Source organism: Myodes glareolus, chromosome 1 (genome assembly GCF_982192425.1).
Source record: "Myodes glareolus chromosome 1, mMyoGla1.1, whole genome shotgun sequence".
NCBI lineage: Eukaryota > Metazoa > Chordata > Mammalia > Rodentia > Cricetidae > Myodes > Myodes glareolus.
The window spans coordinates 114426286-114441893 of NC_142026.1; the positions used below are offsets into that span (position 1 = coordinate 114426286).

Below are 15608 nucleotides of genomic sequence, written 5' to 3' on the forward strand. Positions count from 1 at the left end.
GATAGCTTTAAAAACTCAACTATTTTAAATAGTAAACCAAGAGAACTCAAGTATTATAAACAAATTAAGTAGCACAAATTCAGCAACTATTTTTCCAATGCCTTCAGGTATCTTTAAAGTACTTTAATAGTAACTATACTGCCTAAAGTTGTTATAAATTTATGACATTATATGTCATCAAGTCATAGGCATACAATGACAGTTAATAGTCTTCACTTTACATGCAATATGACATATTAAAATTTTCAGCATTAAACAAATCTGTATTATACTTTTGACATGATACAGATTTTTTGTTTTAACTTCAGCCATTTGATCATCTTATATTCATTAGTCGCAATAATAACAACACTGATATCCTCTCTACAAAATTATTTTCCAAATGTTTAATATTTACTAGTACTGCTACATCTACCTGCTAGCTCAATAACAATTATTATTCAACTTAACTACTCCTTTTATTTTGCATGCAAGAAAAGTTCACTTCATGATACTAAATATATTAATCATACCTTTAACATGATGAACCAAGGATACAATGTGTTGTATAAATGACTCTGAAGTGCTTTTGCTGGCCTGAGGCAACTTAATGTGGTCAAAGATGGATCGGAATTCTTGCTCCTTCTTGACAGAATGGACAAGCGTACTAGCAAGCAGCCTGTCTTTCGTCAAGGAGGCTGGCCTAGAATATATCAAACACACACACACACACATACACAAAATACAGCATTGATTTGAATGTGTAAATTCCATGTTCAAAAAAATAATTTTACCATTAACCACCTCTAGATTACTTACTAGGCATCAATGTGGAATTACCTGTTAGAATCATCAAGAGGTACAGGTGCCATTTTGAGTTTGACTTCAGGACGATGAGAATCACTGGCTATCATTTTGATCCTAAGTGGGCTCTCTTCTCTGAAGATAGACTTTTCTCGTGCATCTAGATTCTTGTGTAGAGGGGGACTGTAATCAAAGAGGTCTTTGAGCTTTTCAGACTTTACCTGCTCAGGTGACTGTGTTTCTTTCTTTACTGTTATTCTTTCAGAACCTTTGTCCTCTTCCTTGTGCTTATCTTTTGCAGTGCTAGGCCTTTCCACTATGTATCCAGTCTCTTTCAGTTTATAATTCTTTTCTTCTCTAAATCCATCACTTTCTCTACTGCCTTTTAGTGAGACTTTGGACTTGTACTTGGGTCCTTCCTCCTCAGTATTCCGGTGAGATGAAGTACCAAAACTTTTCCCCTGATCAGCCAGGACTGATTTCCTAAACTGTCTATAATCCTCTGTCTCCTCTGTGTCATCCCCTTCTGAATCATTAAATTTTTGTTTTCCAGACTCTTTATCACTGAAATAATCTAGAACTTCCTGGTCTTCCCAATCTCCTTCAGCCCTGCCTTTCTCTGGTCCTTTCTCCTTGGGAGCCTCTTTCTCCCTGGGGTTACCCCTGTCAAGCAGGAACACTCTAGACTCTTCATCTGTGAACCTGTCAACAGGAAAAGGACAATAACTCTGGGTTGCATTCACTGTAGATAATTTGCATATTTAAATGTTATTCAATGAAAGAAAGTAACCCTATAGAAAATGAACCTTATTTATTCTTAAAACCATTAAAAGCAATCAAACAGAACTTATACTTACAAATGATCTAAAGTTTAAAGTAACGTCATCCTCAAAATCCTATTCTATGCAGTCACCCACCAAAATTTTATACTAACAAATAAGGAATTTTAATTTAATCCCAATTTTAAGGGATCCTAAATTTAACTTTTTAAGGTTAGAAACCACCTTACAAATATCTACTAAAATTCAGTTTATATTTATACTCAAATTTTCAGATTTCACTTCTTATATTTTTCAACTGAGTTTCATGTATCCCAGTTAGCCTCCAACTCTCTATGAACTGAATGAACGCTCTTGATCCTCCTGCCTCCACTTCTCTAATACTGGGATTACAGGTATGTATGTACCACCACATTTACCTTTTTCTATCAATATAAATAAGAGCTCAGAGACTTTAATAAAATTTGGTATTCAATACTTCAACTTAAATCACAAAACAGTTCATATAAAATTTGCCCTAAAAAATGATTTCTGGAATTAATAAGGTAATCATCAACTCAGTGAAAAAAATTCTAGATTGCACAGTAAAAAAATTATGAAACAGCATAATTTGTTCTACTTCCTCACTTTCTAGGTAAATCACACTATATTAACAGCCTAACTTCTGTGAAATTTGCTAGTATCTTTCTGTAATGCTTAAAATTAGAATTTAAACAAGGTATTTCAAATGTCATTAGACTGAGAAATAGCAAGATGTTTTTCCAAGTCAGGCAAAATTCACTAAGTACTGACAGGTGGATTGTATTATCACATAAAAGCAGGTAATATGACCACACTGTCACATTCAAAAGCAAAAAGGAAAAAAGTCCCTAAGACAAAACTGTTTACTATTTTTAATATATATCATTGGTTATCTTGGGCTACTTAGTTTTTCCTTGTTTATAAAACTAATTGAACTGACAAAAATAGCTAACATTAAAAATAAAACCTAGAAAAACATCAAAAAAAAAACTTACAATTTAGAATTACCAAGAACAATAATTACAAAAAATTAAAGACATAACACAATGCTACTTTAAAATTATTACTTTTAAAATATTTTTTTAAATATATATTTATTTATTATGTATACACTATTCTGTCTGTGTGTATGTCTGCAGGCCAGAAGAGGGCACCAGACCCCATTACAGATAGTTGTGAGCCACCATGTGGTTGCCGGGAATTGAACTCAGGACCTTTGGAAGAGCAGGCAATGCTCTTAACCACTGAGCCATCTCTCCAGCCCTAAAATATTTTTTTAAATCATTACTATAATATAAATGTCCTACTTTGGGTTCTTACCTTTTTAAAAACTTTCCTGTTTTTGCTGTTTCCTGATCTCCTCCATCAGGATAAAAAGAGGACCGCCCCCTAGATTCCTCTCTTGGAGCACTCTGTGGTGTGATTGTCTTTGCAGGGCTTCTCCGTGAAGGGATATGATGAATCGGACTATTCTGGGAAGGACTATATCGACTAGACCCATTTCCAACAGAACCAGATCCAGACCTTTCGGGACTGTGCTGCATGGAATGTGAATGCTGAGAAGGGGTGTTTTTGGCAGAGTGGACTGTACTAAGCATGGGAGCATCTGAGCAAGATGAGCTCTGACTAGGTGGTGTGGCAATTGGTGAAGGACTATGAGGTGATCTCGGACTATTATCATAAGCTGAAAGGCCAGGCCAAATATCACCAGATGTGGCAGATTTATTAAACTCATCAATAGACTCAGATGGATCATGTTCAAATGTATCCTTTGGTTCCTCCTGTGATTTGCTTTTCAAAGGACTCTCTTCTTGGGGTTCCCCTTCAACTTTTTTGGTTTGTTTTTCCTGAGACCCTCGTCTTTTAGAAACAGGAGATTTGCTATATGGGGATGAAGAACGAGACGATGATGATCTTGGAGACCTAGAGGATCTGTATGACCGGCGAGATCTGCTGCGGGATCTTTGAGAAGAAACGGATCTTCGTTTTGGACTCCTGGAACGTGACCGACCTCGTCTAGGACTCCTAGAATGCCTTCTATTCCAAACAGGTCTATAGCCACCTCGATGGTATCTACCTCCTCCTCCTTGGTAATACCCTCTACCCCTTCCTCTGTACCCATAAGGCCGTCTCATTCCTCTATTATTCCTGTAATCTCGACGATAATCTCTAGAATAAATACGATCTCTACTACGAGACCTTGAATATGTCCTGGAACGAGACCTAGAACTAAAAATGAAATAAGTATCAATTTAAGAAAAATAAAGTACTTCATTCTACCATTTTTAGAAACATTGGGCTGAATAAAACATAAATACAAGGTAAAAACATATACTTAAAAACTTCATTTGTATGAAAGTTTACTGTTTGTGTCCAAAGTAAATAATGAGAATACAATTATTGTAACAGGCCTCAGGAATGTAGGCACAGGAAATAGGAGGGTACAAATACATCCAACAAAAGATTATTAACACATCTAGGCTGACAAAGTCACAGTGTAAGAGAAATTTAAATGGCACAATGAATTGCTAATAGTGAAAATGGAATTATATACAGTGAAATGCCACTGATATTCAGCAAAGCTGATCATATAAAGCACAGAAAAATTACAAACTAGTATTAATTCTCAATAGGTTCCTCCTTTCTATGCTATGGATATTATTACAATTCTCACTTTCAACTCTAAATACAGATAACAAATTCAATCCATGGAGTTTTACTGAGAATGAAATACATTAATGGAGTTAGCACTATATCTGTAAACACCTGATTACTAGCATCTACTTTGTTAGTCAAAACACCAGAAACACATTAATTCACCTGTATCTCTTCTTTCTAGAATGTGATCTTGATCTTGATCTAGAACTCGATTGTGATCTAGACTTTGATCTTGAAGAATGTGATCTAGAATTGGAGCGGCCCATTTCTTTTCTCCTAATCAAATGAAATGGAAATAGGTTGAATCAATATAAATAAAGGTATTCTGATATTTCCTGATAGCAGCTGGATTTCTTACAATCATTACTCTTTTCAAATGAATACTTAACTTATAAAACTGGCCTATTATCTCCTAAATAAAAGTTTTCACTTGCATAACAGATACTATATACTCAAGATAAAGTATTTCTATGAACTAAATAAACACTTATGTGCCTCAATCCAAAGGCACCAACTATAGAAATCAGAAAGAGCAGTCAACAATTGTGTTATGTGTTTTTCCACACCCAATACAAAAGTTCACCTACCTTACCTGTAAAAAATATAAAATTACATGAGTATTGCAGAAAAGAAACCTGAAAACAGACCATACAAATGTTACAATACACACTAGAGAGATGGCTTGGTAGTTAAGAACACTGTCAGAGATAGGGGTCCAGGACAAAGTGGAGGGTGGACACAAGGTCTCACCCCTAACCAAGAAGTCATCTGCAACTGAGACCACCTACCAATCAATTTTCTCCAAAGAGTTTCAATTATTACAGTACGTATATTAACCACACTTCAGGGCATGCCCTATGCCCAGAGAATATTTGACCAACACAAAATAAATTCAAAGATAATTTCTATAGTATGCAGTGTAGACTTTTTGTCTCATTTTGCTTTGTTTGGCTTTTTTTCTTATCTTAATAGGTTTTTGTATTCATTTTGATTTGTGTTTTTGTGGGAGTGCTTTTGTTTCTTTTTTCTTGTTTTCTGAGAAAAAAGCCTAGTGGTAGTGGCCCATGCCAGCAATCCCAGCACTTGAGAAGGAAAGGCAGGTAGATATCTTGTTGAGTTCCAGGACAACTAGGAGTTACAGAGAAACCCTGTCTTGGAAAAAAAAAAAGAAAAAGAAAGTTGGGTACCAGAATCTAAATTTTCCTAAGCACTGATACAGTCAGGCTTCACTGGATATAGAAATCAGCAATGGTACTGATTTATAAAGCATACTTTTCCTTTAAAAAAAAAAAGTGGCAAATCATTGTATGTACATACCAAAGTCACATTTTTATTTTCAGTGATTCTGAACGCACGCACACACACGCACACACACACACACACACACACACACACACACACACACACACACAGTCTTAGCCTTTTAAACTTATTTTTTGCCATATAAGTTAAACCCTAAACCACAGACATTATAGTCACTAAGCCCCAGGCAGTTAAACTTCCACATACAACCAACCTCTGACTATTCCAAAACTCAAATACTAATAGCTTACTGTTGACTAAAAGCCTTAATATTTTAACAAAACTGACACATTATATAGTCATATGTTATATGTTGCCAAAAAAAATACAAGAGAAAATTTATTGAAGAAAATACTGACATGAAGAAAGACATCAAGTAGCTACTTACTTCATTTGACCTTACGACAGCAACAGGAAGTAGTTAAAAAACATAGTTTGTACTAAAGTTAATGAAGTCACTATTTAATGCTGCACCTTTGTACTTGTGTGTGTGAATGTGTATGTATGTGTGTATGTTTTTGAGTCAAGGTTTCTGTGTAGCCCAAGCTGTCCTAGAACTCACTCATAGACCAGACTAGCCTCGAATTCAGTGATCAGCCTGTTTCTGCCTCCCAAGTGCTGGGCTTTAAAGACGTGTGCCGCCGCCGCCGCCGCCACCACCTGGCTGTATTTATTTATATTTTTCACTTTTTCCAAGCAAATGAACCCAAGCAATGAGTTCACAAATCTTGAGAGAGAGAGAGAGAGAGAGAGAGAGAGAGAGAGCACTCTGTAGTAGAGTACTTGCTTAGCAAGCATTAGATCCTAGATTCAAGCCTTCGAGTAAAATTAAAAAAAAAAAAAAATCCAACTGTGCCGGGCTTGGTGGTGCACACCTTTAATCCCAGCACTTGGGAGGCAGAGATAGGAGGATCTCAGTTGAGTTCAAAGCCAGTCTGGTCTACAGAGCTAGTTCCAGGAAAGGCTCCAAAGCTACACAGAGAAACCCTGTCTTAGGGGGAGGGAGGTTGGAACAACATGAGCATGTAATTGTTTAGCATACAAAAAGGTACAGGGGTTGTTTCCAAGCAAAAGTGGGGGTGGAGGAAACTGAAAATGAAGGTAAACTTTTATTTTATGTGTATGATTTGCCTTCATATGTGGACATATGCATGCCTGGTACCCACCGAGACCGGAAGGCATCAGGTCTTCCAAAACTAGAGTTACAGGTCGTTGTGAGGTATCATGTGGGTACTGCAAATTGAACCCATATCCTCTAGAATTACTTTTAAATGTTGAGCCATCTCTCCAGCCAATTTATTTTTTAGTAGGGGTATATGATGTGTGTAGATGCAAAAATGCCACTGTCTACAGGTGAAAATTAGACAACTTTATAAAGTTTATGAAGAGTTGGTTCTCTTCTTCCTCCATTCAGTCTGTTAAATCGAGGCTGTCAGGCTTGTACAGCAAGTGCTTTTACTGCTAAGCCATCTCGCCAGTCCCAAGTTCAATGTGAGTCAAAGGCCAACTGTATAAACTTTCCAAATTTCTAAGTTATTAGCAACAATAATCATGTCTATAAAACTCAATTTGCTAATCTTTTAAGTATTTAATTATCATATATGTAAATCTTAATTCTCATTAAATAATTTTTACGGCACTTACTTATTTAGAGTTTGCTGTGATTATAATATAGTACTTCTAGAGTACATTACAGCAAGTTAAGCCAAATATGATGGCACAGACCTTTAACCCAAAACTTGGGAGGCAAAGGGAGGTGGATCCCTGTGAGTTCAAGGCTAGGCTGGTCTACATAGTGAGTTGTAGGCCAGCCAGGTCTATAGAGAGACCCTGTCTCAAAAACAATAAATAAATAAATAAATAAATAAGAATTGGAAAGGTTCTGAACTGGCATGTACTGGGCATCCATCAGGGCTACAGAACAAGAGTGTCTGTAAGCACCATACCAAGGGGGGTGGTGCTTTCTTTTTGTTTTTGAGTGGCATTTTGTGCCCTGAGTTTTAGAAAACACGTTTATAGATGTGGAAAAAGCTATCATTAGCTTTTTCAATTTTTACACACACCCCCAGAAAAAGAAAAAAGATTGTTCCAGGCAACTCTGTTTGGCAGTACTAGGGGCCAGATCTAGGTCTTGTCATATTAGGCAAGCACCCTACTTCTTTACCTATCTCTCCAAGGCCAGTTTACAACACTCTTAAATCACTTCATCTGATGCAGACTAGCAACTAATTTTCTCAACTAAGTCAAAAGTAAAACCTACAGAACATGAATGACATTTACCTTGGGCTTTATGCAGGATCCAGAAGTCAGTGATGTCTTTAAGATACTGCCAAGATTCTTCCTGCAGAGAATGTTATGGGAAATTAAACTCACAATTCAAATTCTAAGCAAAGATTTTTTTAAAGGAGTCTGAGTTTATAGTAAACATGAAATGCACTGCTTATAATACATATATTAGGAATAGCAATAAATTATGTAGCCCAAACCTCCACTTTAGCCTCTCAAGTTACTAAAATTACAGACGTGCACCTTGCCTGACTTAGGAAATAGTAAACTTTTATCCTAACAATTTAATTAAGATGACCATGATGGGAAATAATCCAAGCACTTGCAAGGCTAAGCAAGGGATGGTGATTTTGATGTTAGCCTAAGCTATGGAGCAACAGGCTACATTAGATAAGTGACAAAGAGGCCAGAGAATATGGCTCATTAGTTAAGAGCACTGGCTGCTATTCCAGACGACTGTTCAGTTCCCAGAACCTACATGGTGGTTCACAACCATTTGCAACCAATTTCAAGGGATCTGACACCCTCCTTCTGGTTTCCAAAAGCACCAAACACAAACCTGGTACATACCTACATGAAACATAAAATAATTAAACCAACAACAATAACACCTATAATTCACAAATTAGGGTAAAAAGGCAAGAGAATCAATCAGTTTCATTTCATCCTCAGTTATTCAGTTGAGTTCCAAGCTCCTAGGCTACATGAGATCCCACACATCTGTCAAAAACAAAACTTTCTAGACACAATGCAGCCAAGAATCATGTAACTGATACCTGATTTCTAATTGTAGCCACCTGACCTTCAGGGAACAAATGCCACTCCATCAGAAAATCTCAAAAATCATCTTCGCATACAAAACAACATAACATTTAAGTAGCCTGTAGTCAATATTCATAATGCTGTGTTTTCTAATACCTACAACAGCTTAAGGCTCTGCTCATTTTCCTTTTTTTCTTTTCAATACAAGAGTTTCTCTGTGTAGCACTGGCTGTACAGGAACTCACTTCAAAGACCAGAACGGCATTGAACTCACAGAGGTCCACCTGTCTCTGCATCCCGAACGCTGGGATTAATGGCATACATTACCACAGAGCAGCTCTGCTCATTTTCCTAAAACTTCCTATTATCTAAAACTGATTTTTAAAAATTCCTTCTAGCACAACCACAGTAACTTATGGCAAAAGTCTTTTAAAAGTATCAGATTAACCGTCTAAGAAACAGGCAGCAGTGACACAAGTCTACAGGGAATTAATACGCCTAAACTAATTGGCTATGTAAGTAAATTTAATGTTAATCAGTTATCAATACTGAAAAGGTTGCAACTTTGTGAATAATATTCAGAGACCACCAGTTTTATGCAACGGTTCAAAACTACGAGAACAAAAACTGCTCAGTTTCTTTTTTGTTTGTGTAGTGGAGGAAGAAGGGGGTGTTTGATTTTGGTTTTTGAAGGTGGATTTCTCTTTATAACCCTGGTCATCCTGGAACACTCTCTGTAGGCTGGTCTTGAACTCAGAGATCTGCCTGCCTCTGCCTACCAAGTACTGGGATTAAAGGCACATACCACTGCTACCCTTACCAGAACAGAAATTAAACTAAAGAATATATAACTGCCATTAAGAGGCCAGCATATAGATTTGAGACATACATACTAAATAAAAATCCATGAATCTTACTATGCAATGATCGAATTTTAAAATGCTACTTTGGGAATATGAAAAAATAATACAATAAATATGCCAATCAATAAAAGCATCCCATTAATAGCCAATGCCCTTCCTGGGAAGATTTAGGGAAACCAAAAATCCAAGTGGGTTTTGACACAACACTAAATATATTTCTAAAGTTTGCACAAATTTATTTAAGTACTAAAAGCCCCAAGTAGATTTAAGAAAAAGCTAACTTTCTATATCAGTTTCTATGAAAACTTTATCCTGGTGCTAGAGTTTAAAGTCCTTGCTGGGCTAGAGTTTACATCCCAGAACCCATATAGATGCACACCTGTCATCTGAGAGCTGGAAGGCAGACAGGAATCCCAGAAGATCACTATCAAGTCAACCCAGAGAACTCTAAGTCAGTGAGAGATCCTATTTAGAAAATAATATAAGACTAAGAACAGAAAGAGACCCAATGTCAACCTCAAATTCACACCCGTGCATACAAGCATGCACAGCCATACTCATACACGCATATACCACTCTACATATAAAATCTTTAGAAGTTATTATCACTGATAAGAATTTAGCTAACACTTGTCCTAAACATTTCCAAATGACTAATTTTCATCTGTATATTAACAGAATCAACTGGCAAGCCTCTTTAATCCGAGGCATGATTTTTAAGGTCCAAGAAAATGCACACTAAAAAGAGAAAACTGAGGAAAAATTATAGACTGTAGGCTGCTGAAAACAAGGACCATATATGCTTGTTAAGATACATCCAAGGATTCATACCAACAATATGTGACATACAATGGACAGTATCAAAGACAACCAGGCCAAGAGTTGCATTGTGCTCTCAGCAATGGAGAGGGAGGAGAACCTTAAGTTCCAGGCCAGTCTGAGTTACACAAGGGGCAAGAGAAAGAGAACATCAAATAATAACAATTACTACACTGGAGGGTTGGAAAAAAAAAGTGATGTGTTAACAGGAATGATTAGGACATCTTGATAAGTCCTTGGGCCTTTCTTAATGAGTAATATTTAAGTTAAAGACAAGAACACCACAAAGACCCAGAAGGCACAACACTCTAGGCAAAGATCCAAACTTTACATATTCGGGTCAGAAAGGGTAATTAAGTTAAAGCACTGAGATGAAGAGTTGAAGAAATTAAGTCAATATCTTCAACTTGGTATTAAGTCAATGTAGAAATAGAACATATTTATTATCAAACAGGCCAGAGTAAACAATCTAATTTCACTCTATTTTCTCTCCTTGTGTGATGTATGCATGTGTGCATGCACGCAGGTATAAGGCCAGAGGATGAAATCAGAATGTCTTCTTCAATCATTTCTAAACAGAATCTCACTACCCTTTAGTTGAAGTGACTAACAAGTCTCTGCCCCCATCCTATCTCCACTCCCTCATCCTAGATTATAGGCCTGGATACTCAGATATGTGCTAGGGATATAAACTCAGGTCCCCAGTTTTCTTCAACAAGCACTATATCAAACTGAGCCATTCCACCAACCTCAATCTAACTCTACTGGGAAATTTCTAGAGGAAAATTATGAGGAAAGTCATAATTATCTGATCTACATTTTAAGATGGCTGTTGTGTACAGGAGAACAAGTAGACAAATTGGACAGTTCAAATTTAAATAAAATAGTTATCTGGGCAAGATGGTGGCAAAGGAAAAAGCACAAATCTAGAATTTGGTGTCAAATTATACTTAACATTCACATATTTACTTGAGTGTAGCATACACAGAATATGGAAGAAAAACTGATGGAAACCCCAAATTCTAACAGCTTGATTGATACTTAACATCTGGAAAGAAGACATGTTGGAAGCAAAATCAAAAGATATGTCTGTGGTTCTTAGGATATAAAAGTTTGACCCAGAATTTGACTGAATTCCAGACCCCAAAGCCTGTTTTGTTCACTGCCCTAACAAGTGCCTTTACAGGGCTAAAACTACTCAAGTGTCAAATTTTAAAATGCCAAACCTTCCCTTTACTTCAGCCAAAGTTGCCTAAAGACTTTTACAATTAAAAGACTCCAATTGTAAACAGAGAGTAAGTTGCCTCATGTATCTGTGGTATAATACTGTGGTATTCACCACAGAAAGGAATGAGGAAAAAAAGCAAGCTATGTTTTGTCTTTAAATATAAAACCATGCCTGTTGGTGGTGGTAATGGCGGCAGCAGCAGCAGCGCACACTTCATCCCAGCACTTGGGAGGCAGAGACAGGCAGAATTTGAAGCAAGCTTGGTCTACTGAATGAGTTGGAGGACAGTCAGGGCTACAGAAAGAAACCTGTCTCAAAAAAATATTAGTTTAACTAACTTAAATCTATAAATATCTTAGAACCCTTTTTTAATGTATAAGATTAACTTGAAAACTGGTGATTAAAGAAAATGCTCATCAAGCTTGGTGACACAGGCTTGAAATCACAGCATTTGGGAGACATGAAGGACAAATGTGAGAGCCAGTCTAGACTATCTCAAAATAAATGATAGAGAGGTAGATACATAGACAGACAAAATAATCGATCTAGGCAGTTACCACAATCTGTAAACCAGTCTTTTGTCCTAGCACTCTGGAGGCATGGACAAGAGCATCTCGCCAAGTTCAAAGTCAGCTCAGCCTATAAGGCAAGTTCTAAGTTAATCAGGGCTATTCAAATTGACCTGTCTCAAAACAAAATTTAAAAAAAATCTAAGATAAAGCTACTCAAAAGTAGATTCTTTGTCTTACGATTTCAATCTTTTGTTTTTATTTTTTGAGAAATGGTTTATGTATGTAGCCTTGGCTGTCCTGGAACTTGTTCTGTATACCAAGCTGGTCTCAAGTCCACCTACCTCTGCCAAGTGCTGGGACTAAAGATGTGCACCACCACTGCCCAGCTGATTTCAAACACATTTAAGCTAAAAGTCTTTACTTAGAATACTGGGACCCAAATTTAAAGTAAATTACTGTCATTCACATCTTTTAAAACCTGAAAAATACACTTTGATAAATACATATCTTAGGCTCAAATCTAGAATCTTCATTAAATGACAATGCAACATTTGATAAGTTAATCTCCATCAAGCTTTAATTCCTATAGATATAAAATAAGGTATTTACAAGTTTATAGCTAAATAATGAAGAGTAAAAGGTAAGCTGACTGGCATATGGTGTGTGCTCAGGCCATTAACTGTAATTACTGGTTAGCCTTCTTTGTTACATACAGGTTTCCTGCGGGTTATCCATAAATTTATTTCAAACAACTCATCTATGAGCACTCCTAGCTGGGCACTCCTAACTCCTTTAGGGCTTTTAGAAAGTCCTAAAACATTAAACAAATGTAGGTTAGTACTATTATTTATGAAGTTCATGATCAGATTGATTTTCAATCTTGAGGACTCAAAAATATTAAATGCTTATGACCCAGTGGTAATACTAATTTAGTATTTAAGAATATTTAAGAAGCAAGATACCAGTAATGCATAAACTCATATCCTCCAACTACAACCACTTACAATTACTACCCAGAGATACACTGGTCTTGATTCTCTTAACAAGTCAAGAAAATTATAGGGTAGATTTCAGCTAGTGGAGTATTCAACTAATGATCTCAGGTGCAAGTCCTGGGAATTCCCAATTCAACCATCTATGCACAACTGAAAAAGACTTTCTTCACTTCTTTTACATCACAGATAATCTAGCGCATGTTAGGTTGCTCCCAACCTAAGCTGCTCAATAAATTCAACTAGACGCAAACCTATCACGGAGCAGTATTTTTTTTACCAAATCTGCTATCAAGTCCTAAAACTACTGTTTACTAAGCCAAAGTCAGCTCTAGGGATGGGGGTGTGCTGATCCAAGTTTTGAGTCCCAGCACCATAAAGTGTATGGTTCGAGACTGTTTTACGAACACAGGATCTCAGCTGGCTACTATGAACTACTTAGGGACACACTTCCCATCACGATACATGAATCTGGTTAGGATCACACAAAAAAGCAAAGAAACTGGTAAGTCTTTTCTACGTAAAGGCTCTTAATTGCCTAACAGTACCCCAACTATATCAGCTTGAGCTACCTACAATGCAAATTCAATGAGGACAAAAAACTTTGTTCTGCGTTTTTCTTTAATATAAAACAAATACCTGAAGCGACAGGCTGTAAGTCTGAAGTGACTAATGGTTTTCATCAGTTTTAGGTGCATTTGCTTTCAATTTTTGTTACTCTCCAATTCTAATAGAAAATAAAAACTACATTGAAAGTACTGACTGCCGAATTTTTTTTGTCAAGGAAGGGTTTCTCTGTAACAGTCCTGGCTGTCCTGGAACTCGCTTTGTAGACCAGGCTGGCCTCGAACTCACAAAGATCCCACCTGCCTCTGCCTCCCAAGTGCTAGGACTAAAGGCGTGTGCCACCACCGCCGGGCCCTGATCCCTGACTTTGACCAGATATATCTATAATATGTTGGGCATGGTGTTGCACGTCTATAACCCAAACACATAAATACATGGAGAACCTGTAGCTCGAAGGCACTTGGGCTCATAACGCCAGTTTGGGATACATAGATCCAATATTCTGAACATTCTCCAGGCCAAGAAAAGAAAATCTTAAAACTCAGCAGGGACCCAAAGTAGTGACACAAAACTGTTAACCGCCACTCCCGAAGCTATGGCAGGAGATTAGCCGCGAGTTCGAGGTCAGCATTGGGCGATGGAGTTATAATCTTAATTTATCTTCCTCACCCATTTACCCAATCACCGCAGCCAACGTCCTGAGTAAATTTCTAGGGAGTGTCAACTCTTACCGAAAAGGCACGTCAGCACTTGTATTACTGGAGAAAGGGTTTTTCTTAGACGCACCCGTTAGGACACAAATCTAACGCACGAAAACAGCAACTAGGTACAGACAGCTATACTCAAAAGCCAACGGTTGTCCAAAACAGAGTAAGTTGCTAGGAAACCAAAACGATTCAGACTGGGGGGGGGGGGGGGGCTTTCCCGCCAACACTCAGGTGTTGAGCGGTCGGTTACGTCCGAAGCCTCGATCTGATCACTTAATCCGGGCCTAAACTGACACGTACGCTCGAGGCGAGGGAAGCAGCTTTAACCGCGACGCAGGTCACCGTTATTTTATCCAAGACCCAGAAGTCAGGCCCGGAAGAAAAGACAACTCCCCCTACGCCCCCTCCCCGGCCAACGACAAGCCGGCACCAGAGCCAGCACACGCGGCTGCGTTGCCATAGGCAGGGAAGAAAGGAAAACAGCGCGCCTGCGCAGAACCCCAGGTCGGGCGCGCGCAGGAGGCCCGGCCGACGCGGTGGGGGAAGGGCTGGAGAGACGTCTGCGCACGCGCACGGGAAGGCCGCACGGTCCCCCGGACCAGAGCCAGGTTCGCAGCAGCCCTGCCCGGGGTCAGCCCGGCTCCCCATCCCCCACCCATATGGCCCGTGGCGCCGTAAGAGGCCCGGGAACTGAGGACGAACCGCACGGATAACGGCACAGGGTCGCTCCCGGGTTCTTCTCGCCGCCGATCCATCACCACGCACTAAAGTCACCAATCCCCACCCGTCCTGTCTCCACGGCCCTTCCGAGTCCCTGGAGTGAGGCGCGGGGCCTACCTGACACGCCGGAGCAGGGCTTTCAGCACTTGTCTCCGTTGGAACTACACAGCGGCCATCTCCAGACTCCAGAAGGAGAGGAAAACCATAGAGGTAGCCTCGACGCGCGAGCTCGGCTCCGTCACTTCCGATTCGGGGCGTGGCCTTCAGAGCCGATCAATGCGCGGGCCGGCCCCTCCCTCCCGGCCGCCCAGGCGCGGCCCGAGACCCGCCGCGGAGACGTCGCCCTAGGCTTTCTGGGAAGTCGCGTGGCCGATCTCGCGCGAAGACTCGTCGGAGTCGCCTGGCTGCGGGTAGTGCCCGCCTGCGCCTGGGGCTGCGGCAGACGGAAAGGGGGGGGGGGGGGGGAGAAGCAAGGCAGGCGGGGCGTGCCAGTCACTCGGCCTGGTGCCTGGTGGTGAGGGACCCCCCTAGAGCAGGGAGCTGGCCCGGGTCATTCCGACGAAAAGACCGGAAAGTCGACGCAGCCCCGTCCGCAGACCCAGTCTGCAT

The 15608-nt window shown here is 39.3% G+C and overlaps 1 protein-coding gene across 7 annotated transcripts in view; it reads right to left on the minus strand.

Annotated features, from left to right (window-relative positions):
* Positions 1-15272, minus strand: part of Bclaf1 (BCL2 associated transcription factor 1) — a 33014-nt gene extending 17742 nt beyond the window's left edge. For 3 of the 7 annotated variants that reach the window (XR_007230241.3, XM_048425400.3, XM_048425396.3), the window contains exons 1-6: positions 15117-15272; positions 7824-7884; positions 4404-4517; positions 2904-3812; positions 820-1485; positions 513-682 (exon numbers count right to left, since the gene is read on the minus strand). Coding sequence is in view for 6 of the 7 variants with exons in the window: in XM_048425400.3 (XP_048281357.1) it covers positions 513-682; positions 820-1485; positions 2904-3812; positions 4404-4507 (1849 nt within the window). In the remaining variant the exon portion in view is untranslated. The remainder of the gene's footprint in view (positions 1-512; positions 683-819; positions 1486-2903; positions 3813-4403; positions 4518-7823; positions 7885-15116) is intronic. The other 4 variants (XM_048425401.3, XM_048425398.3, XM_048425399.3 and 1 more) reach the window with 3 other exon arrangements.
* Positions 15273-15608: the final 336 nt, after the last annotated feature.